This window comes from Panthera onca, chromosome C2 (assembly GCF_046562875.1).
Source record: "Panthera onca isolate mPanOnc1 chromosome C2, mPanOnc1 haplotype 2, whole genome shotgun sequence".
In the NCBI taxonomy this organism is placed as follows: Eukaryota; Metazoa; Chordata; class Mammalia; order Carnivora; family Felidae; genus Panthera; species Panthera onca.
This window is the reverse complement of record NC_138347.1, coordinates 104,719,018-104,731,280: the sequence shown is the minus strand read 5'-3', so window position 1 is coordinate 104,731,280 and position 12,263 is coordinate 104,719,018. Positions and strand designations below refer to the sequence as shown.

The window sequence follows — 12,263 nt, the reverse complement described above, 5'->3', positions numbered from 1 at the left end:
AGATATTAGCCAACTGGATCCAACAATATATTAAAAAAATTCTTCACCACGACCAAGTGGGATTTATACCTGGGATGCAGGGCTGGTTCAATATCCGCAAAACAATTAACATGATTCATCACATCAGTAAAAGAAAGGACAAGAACCATATGATCCTCTCAACAGATGCAGAGGAAACATTTGACAAAATACAGCATCCTTTCTTAAAAAAAGCCCTCAAGAAAGTAGGGATAGAAGGATCATACCTTGAGATAATAAACCTCATATATGAACAACCCAACACTAATATCACCCTCAATGGGGAAAAACTGACAGCTTTCCCCCTAAGGTCAGGTCCACTCTCGCCACTGTTATTCAACATAGTATTGGAAGTCTTAGCCTCTGCAATCAGACAACACAAAGAAATAAAAGGCATCCAAATCGGCCAGGAGGAGGTCAAACTTTTACTCTTCGCAGATGACATGATACTCTGTATGGAAAACCCAAAAGATTCTACCAAAAAACTGCTAGAATTGATTCATGAATTCAGCAAAGTTGCAGGATATAAAATCAATTCACAGAAATCAGTTGCATTCCTATACACCAACAATGAAACAACAGAAGGAGAAATCAAGGAATTGATCCCATTTACAGTTGCACAAAAAACCATAAAATACCTAGGAATAAATCTAACCAAAGAGGTGAAAAATCTATACACTGAAAACTATAGAAACTTTATGGAAGAAATTGAAGAAGACACAAAAAAATGGAAAAAGAGTCCATGCTCCTGGAGAGGAAGAACAAATACTGTTAAAATGTCGATACTACCCAAAGCAATCTACGTATTCCATGCAATCCCTATCAAAATAACACCAGCATTCTTCACATAACTAGAACAAATAATCCTAAAATTTGTATGGAACCAGAAAAGACCCCCAATAGCCAAAGCAATCTTGAAAAAGAAAACCAAAGCAGGAGGCATACAAGCTGTAATCATCAAGACAGTAGGGTACTGGCACAAGAACAGACACTCAGATCAATGGAACAGAATAGAGAACCCAGAAATGGACCCACAAACGTATGGCCAACTAATCTTTGACCAAGCAGGAAAGAATATCCAATGGAATAAAGACAGTCTCTTCAGCAAATGGTGCTGGGAAAACTGGACAGTGGCATGCAGAAGAATGAACCTGGACCACTTTCTTACACCATACACAAAAATAAACTCAAAATGGATGAACGACCTCAATGTAAGACAGGAAGCCAACAAAATCCTCGAGGAGAAAGCAGGCAAAAACCTCTTTGATCTTGGCCGCAGCAACTTCTTACTCCACACGCCTCCAGAGAGAAGAGAAACAAAAGCAAAAATGAACTACTGGGACCTCATCAAAATAAAAAGCTTCTGCACAGCAAAGGAAACAATCAGCAAAACTAAAAGGCAACTGACAGAATGGGAGAAGATATTTGCAAATGACATAACAGATAAAGGGTTAGTATCCAAAATCTATAAAGAATTTACCAAACTCAACACCCAAAAAACAAATAATCCAGTGAAGAAATGGGCAAAAGACATGAATAGACACTTCTCCAAAGGAGACATCCAGATTTCCAACCGACACATGAAAAAATGCTCAACATCACTTGTCATCAGGGAAATACAAATCAAAACCACAATGAGATACCACCTTACACCTGTCAGAACGGCTAACATTAACAACTTAGGCAACAACAGATGTTGGCAAGGATGTGGAGAAAGAGGATCTCTTTTGCATTGTTGGTAGCAATGCAAGCTAGTGCAGCCACTCTAGAAAACAGTATGGAGGTTCCTCAAAAAATTAAAAATACACCTACCCTATGACCCAGCAATTGCACTACTAGGCATTTATCCACGGGATACAGGTGTGCTGTTTCAAAGGGACACATGCACCCCCATGTTTGTAGCAGCACTATCAACAATAGCCAAAGTATGGAAAGAGCCCAAATGTCCATCGATGGATGAATGGATAAGGAAAATGTGGTATATATACACAATGGAGTGTTACTCAGCAATCAAAAAGAATGAAATCTTGCCATTTGCAACTACGTGGATGGAACTGGAGGGTGTTATACTAAGTGAAATTAGTCAGAGAAAGACAAAAATCATATGACTTCATTCATATGAGGACTTTAAGAGACAAAAGAGATGAACATAAGGGAAGGGAAACAAAAATAATATAAAAACAGGGAGGGGAACAAAGCAGAAAAGACTCATAAATATGTAGAACAAACTGAGGGTTGCTGGAGGGGTTGTGGGAGGGGGGATGGGCTAAATGGGTAAGGGGCATTAAGCAATCTACTCCTGAAATCATTGTTGCAGTATACGCTAATTTGTATGTAAATTTTAAAAAATAAAAAACAAAATTCTGACCCAGTTACCTATCCATTAGGAAAGTGAATGAAGGTGAACAATTAATCTATGAAATATTAATCCTACTATATTTCTAAAGCCAAGCTTTTAAAATATTGTCTGGAACTCCTAAGTCAGACTATTGTAGCAGTTGGCTTTCTGTGAATGAATAAATGAATCTTTCTGTAATTTACATTTTCACTAAAATGAAATCTGAATCTGAGGAATTATGGGCAATCAATAAGATTTAATTGTTTATTTAAATGCAAACCCAACTGATGCTAATCAACAGGGAGTAATCAGTAATTAACAGGGAGTAAATTTCAGTAAGATAAATGTTTGTGTTCAAGTGGCACCCTACTTCCTTTATGCCATTTTCTTCCTAATCAGAATATAATTCAGCTGTAAGTCTCAGTGGTTTAAGGGATTTAGAAAATCTAGTTTAGACCTAATCCAAAAAAAAAAAAAAAACCACCATAAAGTATGCCTTCTATTTATTGAGTTTTATATTGGGTCTTAATATGCTATTCAATCTATGACATCCAGGATTGTTCTCTATCAGAGGAACCTACAGATGGCCAACCTCAGAAGGCACTTCTTCGGTACTTGGTAAGTATGTTCTCTTGTAATATTCTCTGGAAGTAGCCAGGAGCTGACCTGGCTGGGCTTCACAAGTAAATCTCCAAATGAACAGAATTCCTTTCTAATAAATTTCTCAGAAAATGTAAATCAAAATTTGAGATATTTCAAATGTGGTTCTTGATGATTACTGGAAGGGAATAGGGGCGGAAAGATTATTTGATACAATGAGAAATATAGGTACCTTCTTTATTCCCAGTATTATAGTTGTAATTATTGTTCAAAATAAGTAACTTAATATGTTTTAATTAAAGATCATCATGAATATATTCAGTAAAATTACACTTTCCTGGGGTGTTTACTAAACTATGACAAACATCTATCCTCAAGGAAATAATTCAGTAAATACAACTCCCATTGAGTTATACAGGATGTGACTCTAGCCCTTTAGTTGTGGTAAAAGGCACAGTTGGGGTATAGGATGAGGAGCTATGGACGCTTTTGTCCTCTTTAACATTGAATCTGTTGCCTCATTAAGTCAGCTGTGTCACCATTTCCTTGCTTATAAATCTTACAAATCTTCAGAATTCTTATCTTCCGTGTTGGAACTTAGTGATTATTCACTTCCTGTTTAAAAAATATTTTTAAACAATAATACTGTTTAAAAAACAGATATAATAATGTATTGTATAAAACAAAATAAGCTTATAGAGGAAAAGTTAAGCAATTCCTTTGTAATACATGAGGCTTTTAATCACATTTGTTCAATCAGAACACAAATATAGGGTTATGATAGGTAAGATTAATAGCCAAGTCTCATTAGTTAAATCTACTTAACCACCAATATTCAAAATGGGTATAACATCAAGAACTAAGAGAAGTCTTCATTTTATTCAGCTCTTATATTTATAATAAAATGTTAAGTGTAAAACTAGTATATTCATGAAAGTTTTCTTTCCCAAAAGGAGACATACAATACAATTTCCATTTTGGGTAGTTCGGATAAAGATTATTACTGAAAGTAGATAAATTAGCTTCATAAAGAAAATTATGGTTTCTATTATGATGACATCTATCCCACTTGCACTTCAAACAAATCTGTAATATTTAAAATGTTTTTTTAAAAATATCCTTATTAAAGCATTGACTTACTCCCAGAGCCACACTTCACTTCGCAAAGTCAGTATGAAAATAACAAATATAGCCTTCAGGTTGAATAAGTTTACTATAAAAAGTTTAGCAAAATATGTAATAAGATGTTATTAATTCAAACATTAACAAAAAAATGGACAAAAAAACAAAAGTAGTTTCAGAAGAATTAAATAATGTCTTGCTTTTTATATTGGGAATTTTCATTTATGCTCCATTTCAGTTAAGACACTCAAAAAGATCTTGTTTTTCTGACTTTGTACACTAAGATCACATGACCCTTTTGACATTTTTTAAGAAACCACATGCACCTGGGGTTGTGTTAAATGTCAGACCCTTATCTCTCTGTAAAACAAATTATCTAAATTCTTTCAACCTGTTGAAGGCATTTTAAACCACAGAAGAGGAGACAAAAATGTATTTCGATTGTTTTAAGGAAGTGCATGGTCAAATATACCATGTTTTTCACACTCATACTAAAAAGTAGCCCCTAAAATGTTGTTTTTGTATGTTTTTAAGAATGCTTTGAAACAAACTCTTCACTACTACACTGAAGAATTAGCTATCTTTGCCTTCAATGTAATATAGGTCTACATTGGGTATAAGTAAAGTACTCAGAGCAGAGTCTGATACTATATAAGCACTATCTGTTAGCTACTACTACTAGAAATTACTTTGTAACACAATAAACAACCAGCTGTTTATTGTGTTGTTCATGATAGTAAGAACTCAATGTTTTGGGGTTGCCAAATCATTAAGAATTAGAACACCAAGAATTATTCCTCTTTCATTCTACTTGTAGGGACATATACTAACAATAAATCAAGTGGGATTTATTCCACACAAAAGCAACTTTTGGGTTATATATGTCACTGGGTCGGTACAGAGAAAAAGCTTAAATGAATGCATTTGCATCTTTAGTTTCTAGCCTCAGCCACCTCTCCCTTGGGGATGGCAACTTCCCCTATAGCTTCATCTTTTACCTTTCCGAAACTGACTCTCACTTTAATATTTCAGCCTTTACCTCTGAGCTCTAACACATTATTTCCACTTGCCCTGAAGACTTCAAACTCTACATATTCAAAACTATTATCCTTCCACACTAACCCCTCATTTATTCTTCTGTCTGTATTTTTTCCCTTTTACAAGATATCCATTCCTCTCAGCCACTAAGAACTATTTACTTTTTTCAACTACTATCATCGCTGCCTCTGTTCAAGCCTTATTGCACACTAGCATAGAACATTCCAATAACCTCCGTACTGGTCACCCCAATTTATTTTATTTTTTGGTTATTATTATTTTTAATTTTTCTGAATGTAGTTGACACAGTGTTACATTAGTTTCAGGTGTACAACACAGTGATTCAATTTCTCTATATGTTATGCTATGTTCACCACAAGCATAGCTGCCATTTGTCATCAAACAACACTATTACAATATCGTTGACTATATTCCCTATATTGTGCCTTTTATTCCTGTGACTTATTCACTCCATAACGGGAAGCCTATTATCTCCCACTCCCCTTCCCCCATTTATCCCATCCCCTCACCCCCTTCCCTCTAGCAACCAACTTAGCATAATACCCTTTAGGTCCACCCATGTTGTCTCAAATGACAAGACTTCACCTTTTTTATGGCTGTGTAATATTCCATTGTACATATATACCACATTTCCCTTATCCATTCATCTATCAATGGACGCTTAGGTTGCTTCTGTATCTTGGCTATTGTAAATGATGCTGCACAGGGAAGCACATATCTTTCTGAATTAGTGTTTTTGTTTTCCTTGGGTAAATACCCAGTAGTTGAACTACTGTATCATATGGTATTTCTATTTTTTAATTATTTTTAATTTTTTTAATGTTTTATTTATTTTTGAGAGAGAGAGAGAGTTTGAGTGGGGGAGGGGCAGAGAGAGAGGGAGACACAGAATCCAAAGCAGGCTCCAGGCTCCGAGCTGTCAGCACAGAGCCTGACGCGGGGCTCGAACCCACAAACGGCGAGATCATGACCTCAGCTGAAGTCGAACACCCAAGCAACTGAGCCACCCAGGTGCCCTTATTATTATTTTTTATTTTAGAGAGAGAGAGCAAGAAAAGGAGTTGGGGTGGGGGGAGGGAAGACAGAGAGAGAGAGAGAGAGAGAGAGAGAGAGAGAGAGAATCTCAAGCAGACTCCATGCTCAGCACAGAGCCTGATGCAGGGCTCAAACCCACGACCCTGGGATCATGACCTGAACAAAAATCAACAGTCAGATGCTCAACCGACGGAGCCAGCCAGGTGTCCCTATTTCTATTTTTAAGAGGAACCTCCATACTGCTTCCCACAGTGGCTATACTTACATTCCCACCAATAGTGCATGAGGATTTCTTGTTCCTTACATCCTCACCAACACTTGTTGTTTCTTTTTTATTTTAGCCATTCTGACAGATGTAAGGTGATATCCCATTGCGGCTTTGAATTGCATTTCCCTAATGGACAGTGATGGGAAGCATCTTTTCATGTGTCTCTTGCTGGTCACCCCATTTAATCTCTATTTCCTCTCATTTATCCTACCTATTACTGCTAAGGTTATGTTCCTAACAGATAGTCTTTATCTCTTATTCTTTTGCTTATTTTTTTTAAGGTTTTGTATTCTGATAAAATAAGATCAAAACTGCTTCATTTAGCATCCAAGACCATCAATGTCTTGGTCCCTCTAGCAACACTATCCCTCATACAGCCTACCCCTGGCCCAAGGGGTCTGTTCACATTCACCTGACTTCCATGCTTTATGCTATTCTGCCTCTATACCTTTGATCATCTAACTTCCTCCACAGCCCCACTCCATTGCCATTTTTTTTTTTCTGTTTCAATAGCTTTATTGGAACATGGTGGTAACACAGAACATGGATTTGGGGACCCATCGCAGACACTCCTCCTCTAGACAGCAAGTGCCCCACGTCTCCAGCCAGCAGAGGCTCTAGGAAGCCTCCAGAAGGGTGGGGGCAGCTCAGAGACAGACCCGAAGGAGGCCCCTGCAGTGGCAGGTGGTATGTGGGCACGATGGGTTGGAGCCCTGACCAGCTGAGACCGTGATCAGCCAGACCAGTCTTATGGCTCCAACCACTTGGCCATGACTTAGAGATCCACCTGCCTTAGACTCCCAAGAAAACTTGAGGAGGGGATTCTGGGGCTTCCAGATGGAATCCAGACAAGAAATTGAGCATCTCTGAGGGCCACTGGGGCAAATCAGCCCTACTCCATTGCCAACAAGCCCATTTACTTCCCTAATTTATTCATCCTTCAAAGCCCAATCAAAATATATTCTAGAGGCGCCTGTGTGACTCAGTCAGTTAAGTGTCCAACTCTTGATAGCTCAGGTCTTGATCTCAGGGTTGTGAGTTCAAGCTCTGCATTGGGTTCCACACTTAACGTGAAGCCTACTTAAAAAAAAGCGGAGGGGCACCTGGATGGCTCAGTTGGTTAAGCGTCCCACACTTGGTTTCTGCTCAGGTCATGATCTCACAGTTTGTGAGTTTGAGCCCCACGTTGGGCTCCACACTGACAGCGTGGAGCCTGCTTGGGATTCTCTCCCTCCCTCTCTGTCTGCCCCTCCCCTGCTTAGTCACTCTCTCTCTCTCTCAAAATAAAAAAACTAAACATTGAAAAAAAAATTTTTTTAAGATATTCCAGGAATATTTGCCAGGAAGCCTTTCTGATACTTTCTTTCCTCCCCAAAGCATTCATCTCTGTCTTCCTGTCCTCTCACAGCATCCTGCATTGTGTAACAGTTATTTATATTTCCAGTTTACCTCCTGTACTAAATTCATTATAGATAGATTCCATTTTTGTCATTCCATTCTTCCATTTGAATATAATATAGGAGGAATGTCCTCAAAGGTTTGCAGTATTACTCTATTCCAATTTTAGCCTATAATTAAAATATACAATGTAACACAAGATATGGTTTAATTATAATTATCATTGGCCCATACATTATTTTTCTCTAATAAGGAAAAATGACTCCTCATAGGTACCAGTAAGAATTGTTTCTAAACTAAGTCACATTTTTCAAAAAAAAAAAACAAAACCTTTAGAATTAATGCTTTTTCTGTATTAGAGAAAAAGGTGATGACTACGACTTTTTCTATGGGTACATCTGGCTCCAGTCATTAAGAAATGAATTCAGAATTTTTTCTATTCATCAAAAATAAATACAATTAACATAAACATGTAGTAAAAATCACAAAGATGCTTTCAACATTGTTTGCTGAATTCCAAGTTTTATGATAACTCAGGTTTGTGTTATTTCATTTTCGTACCAAAATTTCCAGTTTTTATCCTAAAAGGAGGCTGGAGTCCCTGACCCCACCTACTTTGGCCTCCTTACTCGTGCCTTCAGCATCCAGCTCTCAGTAGTTCATAGTTCAGGTTTATAATCACCCTCAAAACTTGTAATCTCTAATAAATCAAATATACCTTATAAATAACCTGATATTTTTCCTTCAATGTTGTTATAACTTAATTTTTCCAATGATTTTTCCCAGAGATAAAATGGGAAAAGTCTATGCCTTATTAGGAAAGTGTGGGTGGCACCAATGATCAAAAACTCAAAAATTAGATGCATAGTTCTACAGTAAATCTGTAATTCTTAATCTAAAAAAAAAGATATGATTATTCAGTTGAAATACCAATAAGTTAACCAAAATAAGAAAATCTATATAATTTATTTTTGCTAATTAATCTCATAATTAATATAAACCTTGAGTGAGGAAAATAAATAAGATTCAAATAAGATAAAAATGATCAGCCCTTTTACAGCCATTTGATGTTAAGAAAATTATAGCTGGGGTGCCTGGGTGGCTCAGTCGGTTAAGCGACCGACTTCAGCTCAGGTCATGATCTCACAGTCCGTGGGTTCAAGCCCCGTGTCGGGCTCTGTGCTGACAGCCCAGAGCCTGGAGCCTGCTTCAGATTCTTTATCTCCTGTCTCTCTGCCCCTCCCCTGCTCATGCTCTGTCTCTCTCTGCCTCAAAAATAAATGAAAATATTGAAAGAAAGAAAGAAAGAAAGAAAGAAAGAAAGAAAAAATTATAGCTATTTGGAATGTCAATGGAAAATATATTACATGATATGATGAATATATAATAAATACTATACTATACACTATTTATATGAATATATAATAAATACTATATTATATGACCTAAGCAGTATTTTCGCTTTTAAGAGAATCTATTTACCCATCTATTTGGAGGAAGAAAAAAAAAAAAGAGTACTACCCATCCCTATCTAAAATAAATATCATACACAAAAACTAACTCAAAATGGATCATAGACCTAAATGTAAACACGAAAACTATAACACTCTTAGAAGAAAATATAGATGTAAATCTTCATGAATTCAAGACAGAAGACCAAATTTGTGTGTGAAATGTCCTGATTTTAATATCGATCCTGTACCATTCTAGTGTGCCAGATTCAGCCCATAGACCACCTGTTTGTGACCTCAGATTTATAAAACGCCCTTAATTTATAAACATATTATGCTTCAAGTTGCCATTGCAAATTTGGGAACTCTGAATATATTTCTCCATAAAAGTAAAATAAGAGGCAATTTGGTTTCCAGACCCATTACACAGGTAAACCATCGTACCGAACTAATAGTACTATGTCAACTATCCTCCATGATTAACATTGTTTATATTAAAAAACATATTCTAACTTTCAACTTTAGACTTCAGAAAGTCCAAAATGGTAAATGCAAGGGCAGTAGAAGGGCAGGAGATGATTGGGAAGAATTTAAGAAAACAAATAAGTAACCTTACAGGGCTACTAGTGAAGAAGGGTCTTAGACAAGAATTCCAGTTGCTATAATGGGTAGTGAAAGAAACTTTTGGAATTTCTCTAAATATCTGTGGCTTCTGTAAACAACAAATTTAATAAGAGAGAAAAGAAAGGAAAAAAGGACGTGTCTCAGCAGCAGCAACAGCTGAAAAGAACCATAGCCCCAGCTCCAAAGGGGCAATAATTTCTAGAAGAATTCTGTCAGTTGCTTATAAGTCAGACATCATATAGTGAGAATGCCAAATAATTAGCCCTAACAAAAATTATAAAGCCAAAAATAAATCCCCATTCTTACTAAAAAATCTAAATAAAATTTATTTTCTAGAGGTACATTTTATTGCTAAAGTAAGAATGGATTGACATTTTTTCCTAACTAAAATTCACCCATATATGTTTCTATGAACTCTGAATTTTCTATTCATGGATAAATATTCTATTTGGAGATTATCTGTAGCAAATACTTAACCTCAGGAGATAACCATTACCTAGTATTTATGATTACCTAAATAACTACTACCTATTATTTATGGTGGCCCTTTGCTAAAATTTGGTTAATGTGCAGCTAAGGAAATGTAACTATTTTAACACTATTCTAAGAGTACACATGACTTAAAAAATTAAATCTGGAAATTTTTGGAAGTCATTAACTGGAGATACCTCACAATATGACTTTATCATATAATTCTAAAGAATTATCTACAACCTGTCTCTAAAGATCAGCTGATATGTGTTCAGATCAACATTAAAACTGCTTTACTATTACTAGATAAAATCTAATTAGGAAAATAAATCTGCTACATGCACACACACACACACACACACGCACACACACAAAATCCCAACGGGAATGACCACTGGATTGATTTTATGGGCACTTCTTTCCAATTAACATAGAAAACTAAGATGTTGCTCTAAGTACTTGTAGTTTACCAAGTTTTGAATCATCAAGGTATCTGCTCCCTTCCAGGAGTAGACACCAAATGTAGAATACAATTTAGAAAGGATGATAATATTATGAGCTTATTAGGACTTTTTAAGTACGGAGATACTTTCAATGTTTTCTATTACTATTATTTACTTAAATAGACACCCAATCCTATTCCAGGTAGTATATGCTCATAAGGCCTCAGAATTATTTTTAAAAGAATCATTAGCCTTTAACTGCATTTATATAGATTGACTAAAAAAGCTAGGGCACCAGGGTGGCTCAGTCGGTTAAGCGTCCGACTTCAGCTCAGGTCATGACCTCACGGTCCATGAGTTCAAGCCCTGGAGCCTGCTTCTGGATTCTTTGTCTCCCTCTCTCTCTGCCCCTCCCCCACTCGTGCTTTATCTCACATCTCTCTCCCTCTCTCAAAAATAAATAAACATTAAAAAAATTTTTTTTAAAGAAAAGAAAAAGCCCTTGAGTGTTTCTTCTATTTCTTGGCTCAAATAATACAGTTATCATGGCCTATCAGGCAACATGGAAAATAAGAGGAAAAAGTGTAAACAGGAATAAGAGATTTCAGGTTTGAACCCAACCTAAATCTGTCTTAAGAACTATAATAGTCTGTTTTTAAAAGAAACTGTTAAGACATCTTAATTGATTATTATATGTACCTTGCTGAGCTAAAGTTGATCTTAGCATCCCAGTCTTTGACCAGATTTTTATTTGTCCATCTTCTCCAGCTATAAAGAGAGAATAATAATTGATGTTTTCATCTATAGAAAACAAATTTAAACATTAAATGTGCATATAAAAATCAATATATCATATTAACACATATTTAAAATTCGGATACAATTTACTCATTAAATGACAGTGTTTCATAACTATAAAATTTAATTGAAGTTACTCTGAAACAATTTTATCAGAGTAAGCCCAACTTCCATGCCCAAAATTTTTATTTTTTTTCCTTTAATCTTAGAAGACTTATGAAAATATTATTCAAATAATACTTTCATTTTCACTGAAATCTCCACCCTACAATTCTAAGAAAAGTGCCTTCAGTGCAAAAGAAGGGTTGCAGGCAAATTCCAGTGAAGTGGGGACAGAATGGAGTGAAGTAGTAGCCTTCTCTTTTGAACAGCTTGCCTAAAAGAAAAAAGAGGAAGTTGCATCTAGAGAGAATTATTTGTTAAAGGCAGGATTATTTCATTATTCTCATTTTCAAGATGGATAATATCTGAATACATTTATATGCTGAAAAAGAAACCCCTGGAAAAGGACAAGTTGAAAAAATAGACAAGAGAAGGAACAACTCACTGAAAAAAGTCCTAAAAGAAAGCCCAGGGAATAGGTTGGTGGTTTTACTATGTATTCACAAACTCTTTGTTATTCCTCCTTTTAATAGGTG

At 36.0% G+C, this 12,263-nt stretch overlaps 1 protein-coding gene across 3 annotated transcripts in view; it reads right to left on the bottom strand.

The window, feature by feature from the left end:
* The window catches only part of IFT80 (intraflagellar transport 80), a 140,894-nt gene that overhangs the window by 100,082 nt on the left and 28,549 nt on the right, over nucleotides 1-12,263 (bottom strand). For all 3 annotated transcript variants that reach the window (XM_078432198.2, XM_078432200.2, XM_078432199.2), the window contains one exon: nucleotides 11,527-11,595. In XM_078432198.2, coding sequence (XP_078288324.2) covers nucleotides 11,527-11,595 — 69 coding nt within the window. The remainder of the gene's footprint in view (nucleotides 1-11,526; nucleotides 11,596-12,263) is intronic.